Source organism: Folsomia candida, unplaced genomic scaffold (assembly GCF_002217175.1).
Source record: "Folsomia candida strain VU population unplaced genomic scaffold, ASM221717v1 Fcan01_Sc003, whole genome shotgun sequence".
Classification (NCBI taxonomy): Eukaryota; Metazoa; Arthropoda; class Collembola; order Entomobryomorpha; family Isotomidae; genus Folsomia; species Folsomia candida.
Window position 1 is genome coordinate 1,768,899 of NW_019091195.1, and position 17,715 is coordinate 1,786,613.

Here is a 17,715-nt window from a genome sequence, read left to right on the forward strand (position 1 = left end):
AAGGAACTGTTACCAAAGACACTGCACTATGCACAAAAAACCTTCACTGGATTTTCTTTATACACTGAATGCAAATTGCGGTCGTTTATAATTGATGCATAAATCAAGATTAAGCAAGCTTCCTCCATAATTATGGAGGAAAGTCATAACAATGATTGAAACTGACCACAAGTCACTGTGAATACTATGAATGCATGCATTTACGTGTATCATATCAAATGGGAATTCATCTTATGTATGCAACTTTAAATCCTCATTTGCTAATAGTTTTAAAGTTTATTAATACAGAAGCGTAATTAATATTTCAATTAGTAAGTAGTTGAGCATTGTTGAGCAAAACAACAATTAATAGACGGGAAAATACGTACCAAACTCATTGCGAATGCTCGGTGCTGTGACGCATATTTGCATATCATATTGCTGCGGATTAAAATTTAACGACTACATTTTGTGGATTTAATAATTCATGAAAATTAATTGTATCTTAAAATTGCGGTGATAACGAAGTTTAGATTAGAACAAATTTAAGATGGCTGTTGTATTGGTCAGGACCGCTTGCAAGAATTATGGATCAACTCCCATTGTAGAAAATCTTAATATGACTGTTAAACCGGGCTCCATGTAACTTTTTTCAAAAGTAATTTCAATATATTTATTCATATAGAACGCTGGTAGTGTGTGTACGCATGTATTTTATTTTGCAGATACGGGCTTCTGGGTGAAAGCGGATGCGGGTAAGGAAATGCTGATGACATGCATATTTTATGCATAGCAGATGAATTGGCATTTATTATTATTCAATTTTTAAGCAAAACTACGTTGCTTTCTTGCCTCGTGGGACTCAAACAATTAGATCATGGGATCATGAAAGTATTTGGAAATCGGCCAGGGCAGAAAAATTCTCGTTTAGTAGGTTACATGCCACAGGTGAGTGAAATTGACCAAATAAAACCGATTCCTGCATTATTTAATTGTATCGAATGTAAAAATAGAAAATTTATGCGTGATACATAAAACTTGCTGAGATTATTAAATCTGTGGACAAGTTTTAATGTAGTTTAAAAATGCATTACTTTGATCGCGTATGAAAAACATTGTGAGACAATCAAGTAATATTGTTTGCATCCCTTGCGTAGGAGACTGCACTGTATCCGATGTTTACCATACCGGAAATTATCGCATATTATGGCATAATATATGGAATGACTTCTAAAGAAATTGCGACCAGGATAGAATTTTTAACAAAAATTCTCGATCTTCCTACCAAATTAATACACCTGGACTCTCTCAGGTACTATTGATCATAAAATTGTCACACTTATGCCGTTTTTAATCAACATTCTTATTACCACAATTTTTAAGTGGTGGCGAAGAAAGAAGAGGTGAGAGGAGAGGTTTAATAGTACCTGTTAATTAATTATATTTTTTTCTACAATTTTATGCTTAAAAAAATTTTAGTTTCACTTGCAGTAGCACTTACACATTCTCCTCCCCTCCTCGTACTTGACGAAGCTACGGCCGGCCTAGGTTTGTGGAGATACTTTTAAAGCTCATGAAATAGAAATACATACATAGTTAATTAATTTATGCTAACAAGTTGTATTTTTGTTTGTAATCTCAAGATCCCTTATTGAGAGAAAGGTGCTGCAAAAATAACTTTGATAATCTTTCATTAATTATTTGGTCTTACATAATGGAGATATTTATGTATAGAATTTGGCAGTATATGAGCGAATTGGTTCAAACCAAAGAAGGCTCAGCCCCAGCGATAATAATTTCTGCGCACTACATTGAGGAAGCAAAATTTTGCGATGTGGTATGCTTAATTAACTGCTCATCCTACAAGCAGTTTGAAGCTTGAATTTATATACTAGAACATATACATATATCTCAATAGGTCGGAATTATGCGAAGAGGACGCCTCGTTGCCGAGCAGAACCCTCAAATTCTGATGGCTTTCCACGATTCGATCTACTTAGAAACTGCTGTACTCCACCTGTGTCAAGACGACGAAATTAAGCATGGTCCCACAAAGATGACAACCTCTGTGCATAATAAAGGGCAAAACTTCATCCCAATGCCAGATGATGATGATGATGATTATGAGGAGTATTTCGACAGCGACTTTTCTGGCATAAAGCTCACAAAAATACGGAAAGTTGTATATGACGACCCTTACGATTCAAATCCTACACCAAACAGTATCAAATGGAATAGAATTAATGATGAAGGGAACCGACTGACCAAAAACTTCAACATTGTGACGGCTTTGGCAAAAAAGAACTATCTGATAAAACTAAGACATCCATTGTACGCATTAATTCAACATGCCTATTTAATATGTGCATAACATGTGTGTACGTATATAACTGATGGTATAATAATGGTAATTAACTCACTAGGCTTATCATCGCCTTACTTATCCTTCCAATAATTCAAATGGTATTAAACAACACAATTATGGGGAAAGAACCATTTGGACTGCCCATAGCGTACATGAGTAACGACTGAAACATCTACAGCAGCACTCGCACCCTGAGCGATTATACCTTATTCGACTATTGTTCAAATACCTACACTAAATATAATAACGGGAGTCAAACATGCTTCAAGAATGAAATGAGTGCAATCTGCACGTTTCTTAACCAGTTTGATGCTAAGGATGTCACTTGGGTAAGATGAAGGATAAGGTGAAACCAGTTGAACTAAGATAAATACAGGTGTTTCATAAAGATACCAACCTCATCTGTGCAAGAATCGCTTAATCTTGTCAACAACGGTGACACCATTGGATACTTGGAATTTCCTTCAAACTTCACGCATCATTTTAGGAATCGGGCAATGTATCGTAATTTTGCAGACAATGAGACCATTGACGGAGCTTCGTTGAAAATTAGGATGGATTTGTCAAGTTTGTTTCTACTAATATTAAGTTTTGTTTGCTAAAATTTACCACTGATACCTATTACACATATAAATTTCAGATTCGATTAGTAGCTCGTGGTTGGCCAGCAAATTATTGAACCGCTACCATACTTTTGCAAAAGAAACCATACAAAGTTGCGGAGAGGATCCAAATTTGATTGAGATGCCGTTGAAGGTATGTATGGTCGCAAGCTTGATTATTTAAGCAAAAATTTGCATTTTCTGAATTTCTGTGTTATACCATTAGTTCAATGCAATATTTGGTGAGTTAGAGGGTCAGTCCTGGATAATTTATTTTCAGCCCGGAATTATCACCACGTATGTACATAAATTCAGCATTTTTGAAAAATACGAGGATTTAATTTTATCTAATTTGCTATACATAGATTCTTATTTGTACTAACCTCTGTAAATGGAATTCTATGGGTGACAGAGAAAAGACTGAAAATTTCAGATCGAGGCACAGTGGCCGGGATCAAGTTTGGTCATATAATTGCTGCCAGTGTAATCTCGGATACGGTCGTAATTATTGTCCAGGTTGGCATTGTCATATTCATGATGGTCTACTTGTATGACTTGGACATCAAAGGGTCGTGGGAATTGGCTGTGCTCCTAATGTTTCTTGTCTCATTGTCGGGACAGTCTTTCGGCTATTTATTTGCCACTCTGACCAATAATGAGATGGACATCATCATAATTTTGATGTTCCTCAACGGCGTACTCTTGGTCGGTTCTGGAGTAGTTTGGCCCTTGGAGACAGTAAGGATGAGTTGGCGTGTCCTATGTTTGATGCTCCCCGTCTCTATTCCAACGGCGTCGTTAAGATCAATTATATTTCGAGGATGGGGTCTGGATCATACGGAAGTTCTTCAAGGGTTTGCCGTCACAATTTGCTGGATCGTGGTCACACTTGGAGTGAATATTTGGTTGAATCGGCGTAAGAAATAGGAAGAATGCTGCTTCAAAAAAAATGTATATATAAAATAAAATATATAAATAAAATTAAGGGATAACTAAATTTCTTCCGTGTGTTATTTGGATTTTACTAAAATGATTTAAAATTTGATGCTAACTAGTTGAGAATTTGAAAAATAAATGGTTCGGCTCGAAATGAGTCTAGTATTTCCATAAGTACTCCATAGTATTTTCATATTTTCCATGCATGCTTGGCGTGTAAATTTGGCGTATTGCGGAATCACCTTAGTCCACATTGTGTTCGAAGTTAAGAAGATATAAGCTGACCAGTAGTAGTTTTTTCTCACCTTAGATAAAGTAAATTTTCCTAAACACAAATGTTCATTGGACACTGACAAAATCCAGAGCAAAATATACAGGTAAAAATAATAATTCTCATCATTATTCTTGTTTACTGTGAATGAAGTGGCTTGTGTGGCAGAAAACAATAATGGAAATTTCGTTAAAGGATTAAATAATGAAATCAGGATAATGATTTGCAACTGCAACTTTTAAGAAAAAATATGGCTTTATAGAAATTATTATGTATATCTTCCTAGTAGGAAGTTCCTACAGTTAAACACAACTTGTGCGCTTGCAAAATTTTGAAATTTACAATACTTGACATTTATCTAGCATTTACATAGAATTGCCCAATATGGCCAATCTTTTGTTATATATGTAGTTACGTGTTCGTTAATTGATGATTTTATACGTATTACGTACATACATAGGTATTGTGAACTTGTGATTATGAACTACTTTCCGCCCCTGTAATTTTGAACCACCCTGGGAAACAGGACCTCATTAGTGGGGCATAAGCTCACAAAAATTATGCAAACACGTTTCAAGATATTGTTACTTTTAATTAAGGAAATTGTCCAGTCTAGTTAAGATTATGGCCGTGTCTCAACGCATTAAAAAATAGTTCATTCAGCGTTGCATGTGTATAATAGATAACTCATATTATACTTCTGGGTCACTTTGTTAATGAAGCGATAGAAGAATGACGTGAAATTACAGTATTTTAAATTTTTGGAAATCTCTAGAATAATTTCCAGCAGATAACAAATATTTAGGAACAATCGATATTCATCAACGTGACGTGACTTGGAAGGTTTTGAAATAGTATATGTAACAATGGCAGTTCAAGTAGTAAATGGGTGTAAACGGTTTTCCTTAAAAAGTCCTCCAATCCTGAACAATCTAAATTTGTCTGTGCAACAAGGATCCATGTAAGTTTTCTAAAGCAGTAATTGGACATGTCCGTCACAATGTGTATCATTTAATTAAATTTACATAATTCTAGTTATGGACTATTAGGCGCAAGTGGTTGCGGGTATAGTTACATACATAACAATTTATGTACTTATTTACCGCTAGCCGATATTATAAGTAACAAGCTCATGGCTTATCTGGGTCTGAACAGAAAGACGACATTATTATCATGCATTGTTGGGCTAAAAAAGTTGGATTCAGGAGAAATATCGGTTTTGGGTGGTAGACCAGAACCTGGCTCATTGTTGGGTTATATGCCTCAGGCAAGTGAAATCAATTACTTAATTTTATGACTCAAATAATTACTTAAACTGTCATCGTTGATCTACACTCTGAAGGACATAGCCCTGATCAGTATTTTCACAATAAAAGAAATGCTTACATACTTTGGACGAATTTATGGCATGACTTATGCCAGTATAGCAGAGCGAATACAATTCTTGACGGAATTTCTCGAGCTTCCCGATACATCTAAACTCATTGCAAATTTAAGGCAAGAAATTACTTAACAAAAATGTAGCTAGTTAAGAGGACTGAAAAATGGAGAAAGGAAACTAATTTTTTAACATTCTGTGTTTCAAAGTGGGGGGCAACTAAGGCGTGTCAGCTTTTCCGTCGCCCTTATCCATAATCCTCCACTGATAGTGCTGGACGGTAATAATCTGAGCCAACTTATAATTGAGATTAGGATATAACTTACTAATGATCCCATTTTAGAGCCCACTGTTGGACTAGATCCAGTTTTAAGACAAAGGTATGGCGTTTTTTTTCGTAATAGTCATTTATTAATGGCAGGTATATCCGCACTATTGTTTTGTTTTGCATGAAAAGTATCTGGGAACATTTAGGAGCATTAGTAGCATGCGAGAAAACCAGTATCATCGTTAGTACGCACTATATTGATGAAGCAAAGTTTGTAACTTTTGTATGCTATTGTTACGAAAGTTCACTAAAACATGACTAACTGAATGAATTTAATGTGTTTTCTTAATTTTTAGATTTTGTGACACGGTACTAAATCATGTTAAATCATCGAGAACTACGCCATGATTACATCTGCATATGTACATGAATGTCAATTACTTATTTTAAGGTTGGAATTCTTAGAAAAGGTGCCCTTTTAGCTGAAGATTCGCCACAATCTTTACTAGCACTCCATCATTCTAGTTCTTTGGAGAAAGTGGTGTTGCAATTATGTCACGATGCTGCTGCAAGGAGACTTTCCAATCTAAAAAATAACAATTATTCAAACAAGAATGAACGTTTGACGACGGAACACTTCACTTTCATCGGAGTAGAGTTAACACGAGTAAGAAAGCTGTCGAATGGGAATTTTGGAGGAGATGACGTATTAGATGTGAAGAAGATGAACAATGGGAAACTTCAGATTATTAGAAAAATGGAGCAGTCCGGTTGGAAAAAAGATCTCAGGATTGTGGGAGCATTAATGAGCAAAACGCTACTGAGACAGATTAGACATCCTGCGTATGATCCGTTGTTTATTTTTAGATTTTAACGAAGCAAATTCACCAATTTTATTGTTCTGTAGTGCAATTTTTGTCCAACTTCTCCTCCCCCTTTTGGAAATCCTGGCATATGAAAATATAGTTGGACTTGAGCCTAAAGGTGCGATGGTTTAAAAGCGAAGAAAATTTTCAAAATTTTCATGAAAATTTTTAAACAAAACCTAAATTTTATGGTTTTTATATTTCGTTCTTAACGATGTGATTATCAATTAAAAGGTGCCATAATGGGAGTCGTGAGCAGTGACTGGAACGAAATTCGTGGTACTCATAGGGTCAACACTACCACGATGAATGAATTTCTGAGATATTGTTCAACCCTGTATGGTGAGGGGAGCTGTCTTCTAAATGCGGGTGACGATGGGATGTCTTCCATTTGTGGTTTCCTGAATGAGTTTGAAAAAGATGAGATCCGTTGGGTAATTTGCAATTCACAAGTACTTTTAACTTTTTGGGACCATTTATGCATCAAAGAATACTGTGATAGACTTACAAATATTCAACGAACGAAGCCTTGAAATCGATTCATGGTGGAAAAGCGATGGGATTTATCGAATTCCCTGCAAACTTTTCAGGTCATTTAAGAGATCGTATATTGGAAAAAAACTACATAGGGAATGGAACGTTGCTTGGTTCCAAAATCAATATTCGGATGGATGAATCCAGTGAGTACTTTTTCATAACCAAGTGCATTGAAGAGGAGTGTGTAAACGAAGCTGATTTTTGTATAACAAATTATGCATGTAGATGTTCTTACACGAGACTGGGTCCATGCGACGATTATGAAAAAGTATCAAGCATATCTGGAAAAATCGGTCATTAAATGTGACGCAGATCCGAGAACTGTTCAACTGCCGCTGAATGTAATTTTATAAGAAGATTTTTTTATAAGTGTACAAATGTTACATTTTTTCAATGTGATTTAGCATCACGCCATTTACGGAAAATATGATGGAGAATGGACCTTGTTCCTTCAACCGGGTTTAATAATATTGTGCGTGTCGTGAAAATACATATATATTTGGTTTTGAATTTTACAAGCGTATTCTAGTATAATTGCTACTATTTAATACATATTTAGATACATGTTTATCCTGGCGAACTTGCCGTCTGTAATATTCGTAATGGAAAAACGAGAGGGTGTCGCAGATCGGGGTGCCGTAACAGGAATAAAATTTGGTCATATCGTGGTCGCCTCTTTTGTATCAGATTCGTTCATGATTGTGGGACAGATTGCCGTCTTTTTTATTGTTCTTCCGGGATTTTATGGGATGAAGGTTGTTATTCAAGTTAGATATCGATGCGTATCTGAAAAGTGTTCTGACACTAAATACATGAATTAAAATTTAAAAAAATAGGTGGAAGGATCATGGGTGCTTGCAGTGGGATTGGTTTACTTGACTGCCTTATCTGGACTGGCATGTGGTTTGTGGTGGGCAACAATGGTTCACCATGAAATGGAACTCATTCTTGTCCTATTGTTTGTCAACATTACAAACCTCATATCAACCGGTAAAACTTTGAAATTATTTGTTGCACTAGCCAATTATTTAGTTACTAATCGTATGAAATGTGTATGATATCGAAGGAAACATGTGGCCGTTGGAATCAGTGAGCTCGATATATCGAATATTTTGTTGGAGTTTGCCAGCGTCCATTCCAATGCAGGCACTGAGATCAATAATGTTCAAAGGTTGGGGGCTGAACCATCCTCAAGTTTATCAAGGATTTTTGGTAGCAATCTTTTGGATTGTGATCCCTATTCTACTCAGTTTTTTATTTGTTAGATTAAGAAAATGACGAATAAATAATTTTCGCAACAGATATTTTCCGATTTACAATTTTTGTATTTTCAATCTTGCTATAATAATAATGTCTCGTAACCAGTACTAATGCAAACACGATTGTCAAATTTAAAAAATATATTCTAGCTACACTACTGATGACTCAATTGGAGGCCATTCAGACTTTACTTCATTGTGTATATCGTCTGGAAGCCATGTCAAATACTCTGAGAGTAAAAACGACTGGTCCAGTTTCCATCTTTCTTCTAATAGAGATTTAGAATGGATTCCATTTTTGGTGAGAGGGAGCAGCAATGTTTGGGTGCGAGGTTGTAACTTCGCCCAAGGCTTGGTCATCGTAATTGGCATTGATAACAGTTTCTCTCGCCACTTGCCAAGTTTTGGAAATACGAGACCCTCCAAAAGAAATTGAGCAAACAGTTTAAACTTTTCGAGGAATATGGGATATTCCGTCTCAACTATAGGAAGTTCCCAGCCTAAAAATATTAGAGCATGATATGAATAAATGTCTTTAATGGATTTAAAGGGCAACAAATTAAACTGAACTATACCTTGCTTTCCATATGTAGCTTTTACAGAACAGTACACGTCACCTTTATCTTTGTTGAAGAATGGAGGTGGATCTTTTAATGGATTTTCCAATTTACATAATGTTTTGCAAAATAATGGGATCCAATCTGGCTCTATTGCAGAGACGCCACGAAGGTACATTTTTCCATTGGATTCAAACACCTCTTGATAAACGATCCATTGAGGTTTCGTTGAACGGAGGACGGACGATGTGTGAAGAAAGACGGGATCTTCTAATTCATCACACCTACATATTAAAATTATTAATTTATTATTATTGTAATGAAGCAACTTCCTTTTCATTGTTCAAATACAAGCTCACACACCGATACGCATGTCTATAGACTTTAGGGTCTTCTCCTTCTCTTAATTCAGACTCTAAAATCTTTCGTCCCACTCGATCTGGAAGTCCACTGAGAATAATCTGTCGTAAAAGGACAGCCTGTTCTTCCGTGGGAGGTTCCATGTCTAAATTAATTAATTAATTATTGATTTAACTGAATTTTACCTAGTGGTTATGAAAAAAACGAAAAAAAAACTATGAAAAAAGTCGTCAGGTCATTGAACTCTGTTGTTGAGAAAAATCGTTCTCCTCTCCACACACTTTTAATTTTCCTCCACCTCTCAACCTCTCAACCTCTCGTCGTCGACATAATTTCGCCATTGTCCCAACACGATAAGATGTCGCAAAATCTGACCATCCCTCGACAAGAAGAAATGTCGAATGAGCGTAAGTTTTTCTGGTAATTAATTTTTAACTGATATGGCCATTAACTACATAAATCAAATATAGGTGAAATAGTCGTCCGAGAAATTGTTCCAGATTTCATTAGAGTAATGGTGAGAGCTCAAATTAACCTTTTAAAAACGGATTCCACCAATAAGGTGGAGGGCGATTTCGATCTCTTGGCGACGGACTACACCAATAAGGTGTAGGCCAAATTTTTCGCCTTAGCGACGGACTACACCAATAAGGTGTAGGCCAACTTTTTCTCGTTGGCGACGGATTCCACCAATAAGGTGTATGGTTACAGAATTCCGTTGAGACCGGGCTACATCAATAAGGTGTAGGAAAAAATAAAAATAAAATGACCGAGAAAATTTTCTCAGTTCCATTCTTTCCTCCTTATTTGTCGTTGGTTTTTCTTCAAGCCTGAACTAATTTTTTTAGAGTTTAGAGTTGTAGTTGTAGTGGGGGGAGGAACTCGGAGGAAGTGCATCAGAGGTCACGCCGCGCCCCCGAAAAATTATCCAACATTGGCGCCGCTAATAAATTGGTCGGCGTTGACCTCTGACCTGTATCATGTTGTAAATATGATACAGTTCATATTTTTTTTTAATTATCACAACGTTCTCTTTAGCTAATATATTCGCAATAGTGTCACCACCGATCGGAACAAGTCACAGAACACTGAAGGACAAAATTATAGCTAATAACTTGTTTAAAATATAAAATGCATCCCAAAATCAGTCATCAAATTGATGACATGAATGATGACGATTTATTCGTTTAGTTTATTTTTGTAGTACTATCAAAATCAAATCCGATCTTTTTATCAAAATTAATATCGTGTGTTCATTTGGTTCAGTTGCAATTTCATGTTAAAAATGTATTATGTTCTAATTTTTGTTGTCGAATCAGTTCCAGGTCTCTAATAAATCATAACTGCATCAGTAGAATATTCAAAATCGGTTTGCATTAATTCAGTCCCCAACTGATTTTATCACCTCCCCACAAGTCGGTCTCAATGGTATTCTGCCCCCCAGTAAATCCGCCCCCAAATGCAATAGAAACCATTTTTAATTCCGTTTTTAAATGGTATCCAGGTCAAAATTAATTAGTTTTTATAAGGTTAATCAAGATGGAACTAGGACAGGGATTGATGAAGATGGTAATAAAATATATATTATATTATTATTGTCCTCACATGCCGTTGAAGATTCTATATATATTATTAGTATTTATAAAGCTATATTTAATTTGTGTATAATTCACAGTCAAAGTAAAAGAAGAGTTTTATCAGCTTGTAAGACCAGTGATTGATGGAGACATCTTCTTTGATACACAAGTTCTCACCGATATCCCCATGTCCAGTGATGAGAAAGAATTGGCCCTTGAGATGATAAAAGCAGAAGGTGCTGATGGATTTCCGTGTGGAGACAACGGCTGGAGATTTGTTTGGAAAGAAGCTTGTCTTCAAGGATTTGGACAAACACAATAAACGAGTGCAAACTGCATGCACCCAATTGCATTTTTTGTTTTTCATTAAGAACAATTGAATGCAGTCAGTGGAGCTCCACTACTACCACCCCTGGTTGAAATGTCTGTGCCGAATTCTGCAGGAGTAGCCACAACTCCTATGCATAACTCATTATGCACAAAATTTGGTGCAGGTTTATGCACAATTTGACAAAGCAATCATGCCGACCAACTTGTGCAGAAAATTATAAGCATAATTATGCATAGAACTTATGTCGAGTTTATTATGCAGAAATATGTACCCATAATTGTACACGTGTCTCATAGTGTCTCATAGCGCGTAACTCGAATTGAGACGGCATGGGTTTATTCATTTCATTGAATGATTTCGCATTTCACTTTTAAATCCCTCTTTTATCCAAACTTTTCGATATTTTCATAGCAAATTAAAAAAAAGGATCAGTTATTTCTTAGTCGAGTGGGTTAATAAACTTAATACGGTGCGAGAACTGGGTTGACGGAACATTAAGATAAGATCCAAGAGAAAAAACCTCATTGGAAGGCAGCAGCATAACTCGCAGTCTGCGCCGCAGATACAGTGATTACCAAGATAAGTCCCACATTTAATATTTTCTGTAAGCCACTAATCAACAAAACCTACATTTTTCGAACTTGTATGTAGATTGCGTGTTAAAAAGGGACGAGTTGAAAATCCTCCAGATAACTGCACCAGAGCCGATGCTAAATTGTGAAGCAAGAAGACACTATCCGAGAAGTATCGCAAGTCACGCCGTGGGACTGGTGTTAATATTATTTAAAACAATTATATACTTATATTTATTACAAGTAAAAATAAATATGAATTTTAATTGTACTTGATGAATTGTAATTTATGCATCAATTAGGACATGATTTAAAATGCATTAATTGTCTGCATAAACCCGTCACAATAAATTGTGCATAAACCTTTCAACATAAATTATGCATAATATATTCTGCATAAAATAGATATGCATAAACAGTTCTGCACAAAATTGGGCCAATTTTAGGCACATTTTTTCTGCAGGATTCGGCTTAACATTTCCTGCATAAAATCGCCAAAAATTTCAACCAGGGACGTCCACGGGCATCCACTCAGTTATCCATACGAAAACCTACGTCTTCGAATGGAGGCTTCTCATTCTCGCCACTATGTACTTTTAATGGTAATGCTTCATGATAATTGAGTGACATTTGCATGAATTAATATATTGATATATTTCAGACTGTTTCTCATATAAGGGAACAAGAACTACTGAAATTATGCCCAAATGCCTCCGTCACAAAGGTCGTAAACTCGGTTATGCTGTTATCGAGTTCGTCAAGGAATTAAGAAATGGCTACAAATAATGCAGTCACTTTCTTAGGTCATTCATGTATGAGGAGGAAAAGAAGGAGGAACACTTGAATTTGGCTATTACATACATATCTAAACCAGGAAGCCATAAAATAAGACCAACTGAAGTTTTCCGTACAAGTGAACAAGCAGAGAAGAAACTATCAGTGTGGCAAACCGCAGCATTTCTAAAGAGTTTGAAAGATCCGTCCTTCATTTACAAGAACAACTCCGTTGCTTTAGCAATTGGATTGGAGGAAGAGCTGATTGAGGAACTTGGAAGATTGGGAGTCAAAATCACAACGACATGTACAGATACTCAACCACCGTTCCTGTTTGGAGAGAGAGCACTACCAAGAGAGAAGTTGCAAGACCTATTGGATGCAAAGAATGGAGGGCTGTACGTCGGTAGTGATCCCAATATTTTATACGGAGGACAAACTCAGCGATCATCCGGAGGACCAAATGAGCGGTGATGCAAAAATTCTGCAATCTAATTTTATTTATTAGTTGTAGTCGCACCAAGCCTCACTAAGATTTCCCTTTTTTGGGGCCTTGTTTATCTTTCAATGTTAAAACCACTACTTATAACTTTGATAAGAACTTATTGCAATTGATTGATGATTTCCTACAATATGAATTTGGTGTACGACTAGATATTAGTATTTTAACCGTTGTATAAAATTTAAGATTCAAATTTACAATATAAATTTAGAGGACAAGAAATGTCCTCTGACACCGTCAATCAAAATGAAAATATAAAACTTACTTGGATTAAGAGGCACTTCCTCCCCTTCTGACACCATCAAGTTTACTTCAGATGTGAGCTGTTTTCGAAGTTTTCTAATTTCATTCATCGCCTTAAATCTTAGACCAGTTTTTAGACAAAACTCAGGAGTCCCTCCTGAATATTCAAAAGCGCCAACTGCTCTCAGAAGTACCATACAATCGCCTAGACATAGTAATATTGACATCAAATACATATTATGTACATATGTGTTAATGTAAGTAAAGTTTAATTATAATAATGATCTTTGTAATGTATAGCAAGACCAACCTAATAGGAACGAAGAACCACTTCCAGCCCATTTTCTTCTCAGTACAGCCCAGCTAGATTTCACATCTTTTCCGGAATCATGTAATGAGGCATCAAGGAATACTTCCTGTAAGTAAATACAAGTGTCGAATGAGTAATTGAAAAACGCACCTTTAATGTTTAGTACCCCTCCTTTCTTCAAATCACCTGAACGGTTAGAGCAGAAACAAGTGCGATCGTAAATTCCACTAAGGAATGATGAAAGCTTAAGGCGAGCATTTTAGAAAATCTAGGACCCAGAGGAAAATGCGACATTGTTTTTCCTAATTCGCTTATTATTGTATTGTCTTCTAGATGAAGAGATGATTTATTTGACACCCTCGGCTTCAGCGTTGACTTTTCCTTAGTTTGCAATGCTCCCAAGGATAACAGTGTTTTTTCAGCAGCGACTAGTTGCGCAGTGGCAGGTGAGGAAGGATAAGGAAAGTTTTGGACTCGGTCTATCCCCATTGATTTCATTAGCAGCATCATATCGTCAACTGGTCTGACTTGTATTTCTGGTTTGGAATATGCACTAAACTCATCCGTAAATACAGAGGACGAAAAAAGTCGGTAGCAATGTCCTGGTCCAGTACGACCGGCGCGACCTGTATCAGTATTAATGTTATTTTTCATGCATCAATAAAGTGGCTTTTTATGAATTCATTGATCCAACTTTATTACCCGTTCTTTGTTCAGCGGATGCTTTGGATTCCCAACATATCTGAAATTGTTGAACTCCAGTAAGCTTGTCCCAAACTTTCTGCTTTACCTTTCCACAATCCACGACGTAACGGACGGAAGGAATTGTAAGCGACGTTTCTGCTACGTTTGTAGCAACAACACACATTCTTGTCCCATTAGGTGGCGATTCAAATACCTACATAAATTTATATATAGACAAACCAAAAATAAAACTTGCACTGCACTCAATCTCGTGAATTTGACATAAATAAATAAAGTTTTAAATATTTGAGCTTGCTCACCTTCTGTTGTTCTTTATTAGGTAACATGGAATATAATGGAAGAACATGAAGGGGTTCTTTTGGACCAGATATATCATCACCCCACTCGTTGTCCTCATCTTCAGACTCTTCAAAGTTGTCGTTTTCATCTTCCTAAATAGAAAAATAAATTAAAATATTTACCAATATGTTCCATAGAATGTTAAGATTTATTTGAGGACCTCTTCCTCGCTCTTCAGTGGGTTGGCCTGTAACTTTTCCAAGTCAAATGTTTTTAACTTTGAAGCTAACGTTCGAATTTCTTTCGACTTTTCTTTCTTCTTAAATTTGGACATGCGTTTTTTACTCGTAGAAGACGGCACAAACGATGAAACATCCTCGCAATCATCTTGTTCTGATGCAGACGGAAATATCTTGCAAAGTTGTTTTACAAGAGTTCTCACCTAAAATACAAAATCAACAGGCAATAGTGATAGCTGCAAGTTGATATTTACATAGTTCTTGTCGCATTAACATGCATATTATGGTTTGTATTTTACTCACTTCTTGTTGTCCCGTAAGGAAAATAAGAATTCCCCCTGGAGGGAGTTTTCTATGAATCTGAACCACCTTTTTATATGCGGCAACGAGATAATTTTCTGGAGTAAACTTGCTAAAATGCACTTGCACTGGGAATTGTCGAGTGGGAACGTGGATTAGACGAGGTGGAGATCTGAATAAGATGGCATTCTCAACAAAATCTTCTACTCGCATCGTAGCAGACATGATAACAAGTTTTAGTGGGTCATTCCTTTTTTTCCGGATGTGAACACAACGAGACAATAGTCCTATGAGCAAGTCAGTATAAAGGGATCTTTCGTGAGCCTCATCGACGCAAATGGCAGAGTATTTTGAGAGAAGAAAATCTCTTTCTATTTCCTGCGCACAAATAATATTTGCCGTTAGTTTATGAATTACACGCACACACGCAGCCATATTCATACGTTCTGCATTAACCTTTAGTAACACTCCGTCTGTCATAAACTTAATTTGTGTTCTGGGAGTTACATTTCCGTCAAATCGAATCTGGTAAGAAACCACATCAGTTGGAAGGTTAAGCTCTTTGGCGACTCGCATTGACATCGCTATTGCTGCAACTCTTCTCGGTTCCGTGACACCTAGATAATTAAGGTGTCACCGTTGATCATTGACAAGTACTAATTAGCCCAAGTTTAAAATTCCTTTAAGAGTTACCAATGATTTTCCCATTTAAAGAGTACCCGGCTTCATACAGAAATTGAGGAATTTGGGTGGTTTTACCGCTTCCGGTTTCCCCCGCTAGTACAGTCACAGGATTTTCCGTTATCGATTCCATAATTATCTAAAGACGGCAAAATATAGCCACATAGTCATTTTGAAAATGAGTAACGACAATCACTAGATTCTTACCTGTTCTTCAGGAATAATTGGCAATTTGCTTCGGACAAGCTCAATTTCTTTTGTTCGATGAACAGGCACAAATGTTTTTGCAACACGGGGGGGGACAATGTCATTCTTTTCAGATGATAACTGTTTTTTTTTAGCCTTTTTAGCCTTCTTGGATTCAGTCAGACCATTGACTTCTGGAGGAATTTCTCCTCCGGTGAGATTGATTACTTCAACAATGTTAGATTTTGTCTTAGCTTCTTCATCCTCAGGGACAATTTCTACTTGGTCATCGCCAGCAAAATCTTCCTCGTTATAATTCGTTGAAGTTTCTTCTTCCTTAATTGCTAGTGGTATGCTCTCCAAGTCCTAAATATCATTCATACCAAAAATACAAATACCCAAAATTTTAAAATTTGCAATATAACAAAAACATATATCATGCTCATACATACATTTGACACATCTTCATCAGAAGACGATTCTTCTTCAAATCCCAAAACTTTTGGATCATTTTTCTTATCAACACCTTTCACCCCAAATCGTCCACTCCAACTTCTAAACTTGTGTTGGTTTTGGTTCTTGAGCTTGTTGGCACCTTTGATACTGCTCTTTGGTCTTAATTTCTTCTTTACTGGTTCAGCAACAGCCAATACCCCATAATTAATATCTTCATCGTGATCATCCTATAAAGCAAAGTTTGAACTTAAGATTTTATATGTAAAAACAGCTAAGATAACGAGCAATTTCTTTACATCGTCATCATCACTTTCTCCTCGCGCTCGCTTATTTCCTTTTCGAACACGTTCCTTTTCGTCTTCCAAGACTTTATCCTTCTGGATCTGACTAAAAAGTTTCTTCAGTCCTTCTGTTTGCACTTGGACAAGCGGAGTAAGTTTCTGAAATGTTTCCGCAGGCAATTGATATTTCTGAAGTTCTTCCAACAGTTCTGCTCTTCCACTCTTTTTCTCTCTGCGGTCAACAATTTGCTGAAGTCGTTTCCGCTGCTTCTTGCTCAATAATTTTTTAGCAAACTGAACTCTGCCTGCACCCCCTTCCTCCTTATGTTGTCCCTTTTCCTTCTTCGGCTTTTGTGGCAAGAGTAATGGATTGGCTTCGTCATATTTACCATCAAATGCAGACGAGTCTACGGCAATCTACACAAGAATAAATGAGGAGATCATGATTTAATTTAGCTAGAAAAACAAGTAATACGATTTCAGCTTTAATGCAAATTGCGTAATACCTGCTGAGCACAACTCTTTGCATTGACATCACCGTCCTTTTTCTTGCCTTTCTTGCCTACACGCTGACCTTGGGGTCCCTTTTGATTGAAGCCCTTTCCTTTCCTATCTCCGCCCATTGTGGTAGATTCGTTATGCAAGAAACACACTTCAACTTCTGAAAATGGGCAAATAAACTAAAATTATGCTGTTTGACATACCGTAATCACAGCCAGGTTTCTCAATAATAAATAACGTTTTAGCTTACTTTGAATCCGTCACGACGCAATTTAGTGAGTTTATTAGTTAAAAAATTCTCAACAATTAATTCGCATGCACATTTCACATTTTTATCTTATGCAGAGCACAACAATATTCACGTGGAGCGATCGCAGTTCGCGGTGGAGAAAATGAGACA

The 17,715-nt window shown here is 36.5% G+C and overlaps 4 protein-coding genes across 4 annotated transcripts; 3 read left to right on the plus strand and 1 right to left on the minus strand.

Annotated features, from left to right (window-relative positions):
- The first annotated feature begins 327 nt into the window (after positions 1-327).
- On the plus strand, positions 328-4,030 carry LOC118435115 (ABC transporter G family member 23-like). Its single transcript, XM_035850454.1, has 14 exons — positions 328-637; positions 705-734; positions 810-927; positions 1,137-1,291; positions 1,363-1,382; positions 1,459-1,527; positions 1,623-1,641; positions 1,714-1,816; positions 1,898-2,310; positions 2,403-2,673; positions 2,734-2,911; positions 2,985-3,100; positions 3,173-3,243; positions 3,312-4,030. Exons 3-10 carry the CDS (start codon positions 865-867, stop codon positions 2,509-2,511), a joined length of 951 nt encoding a protein of 316 aa, XP_035706347.1. The 5' UTR covers positions 328-637; positions 705-734; positions 810-864; the 3' UTR covers positions 2,512-2,673; positions 2,734-2,911; positions 2,985-3,100; positions 3,173-3,243; positions 3,312-4,030.
- LOC118434779 lies at positions 3,089-3,873 on the plus strand. The gene is made up of 3 exons (XM_035848991.1): positions 3,089-3,100; positions 3,173-3,243; positions 3,312-3,873. The coding sequence occupies exons 1-3, from the start codon at positions 3,089-3,091 to the stop codon at positions 3,871-3,873; spliced, it is 645 nt and encodes a 214-aa protein (XP_035704884.1).
- A 777-nt stretch (positions 4,031-4,807) lies between the features above and the next one.
- Positions 4,808-8,504, plus strand: LOC118435136 (ABC transporter G family member 23-like). The gene is made up of 17 exons (XM_035850553.1): positions 4,808-5,114; positions 5,189-5,218; positions 5,309-5,420; positions 5,496-5,650; positions 5,741-5,811; positions 5,875-5,911; positions 5,989-6,069; positions 6,156-6,168; positions 6,251-6,642; positions 6,707-6,783; positions 6,900-7,099; positions 7,168-7,345; positions 7,428-7,543; positions 7,607-7,674; positions 7,762-7,957; positions 8,039-8,192; positions 8,269-8,504. The coding sequence occupies exons 1-17, from the start codon at positions 5,020-5,022 to the stop codon at positions 8,478-8,480; spliced, it is 2,187 nt and encodes a 728-aa protein (XP_035706446.1). The 5' UTR covers positions 4,808-5,019; the 3' UTR covers positions 8,481-8,504.
- Positions 8,505-8,506: 2 nt separating this feature from the next.
- Positions 8,507-17,695, minus strand: LOC110847178 (probable ATP-dependent RNA helicase kurz). Its single transcript, XM_022094056.2, has 17 exons — positions 17,566-17,695; positions 17,321-17,475; positions 16,830-17,231; positions 16,530-16,760; positions 16,099-16,443; positions 15,904-16,030; positions 15,667-15,827; positions 15,214-15,588; positions 14,892-15,113; positions 14,692-14,823; positions 14,390-14,585; positions 13,874-14,313; positions 13,688-13,793; positions 13,400-13,582; positions 9,382-9,523; positions 9,037-9,302; positions 8,507-8,961 (listed from the first exon to the last, which is right to left on the minus strand). Exons 2-17 carry the CDS (start codon positions 17,435-17,437, stop codon positions 8,612-8,614), a joined length of 3,795 nt encoding a protein of 1,264 aa, XP_021949748.1. The 5' UTR covers positions 17,438-17,475; positions 17,566-17,695; the 3' UTR covers positions 8,507-8,611.
- Positions 17,696-17,715: the final 20 nt, after the last annotated feature.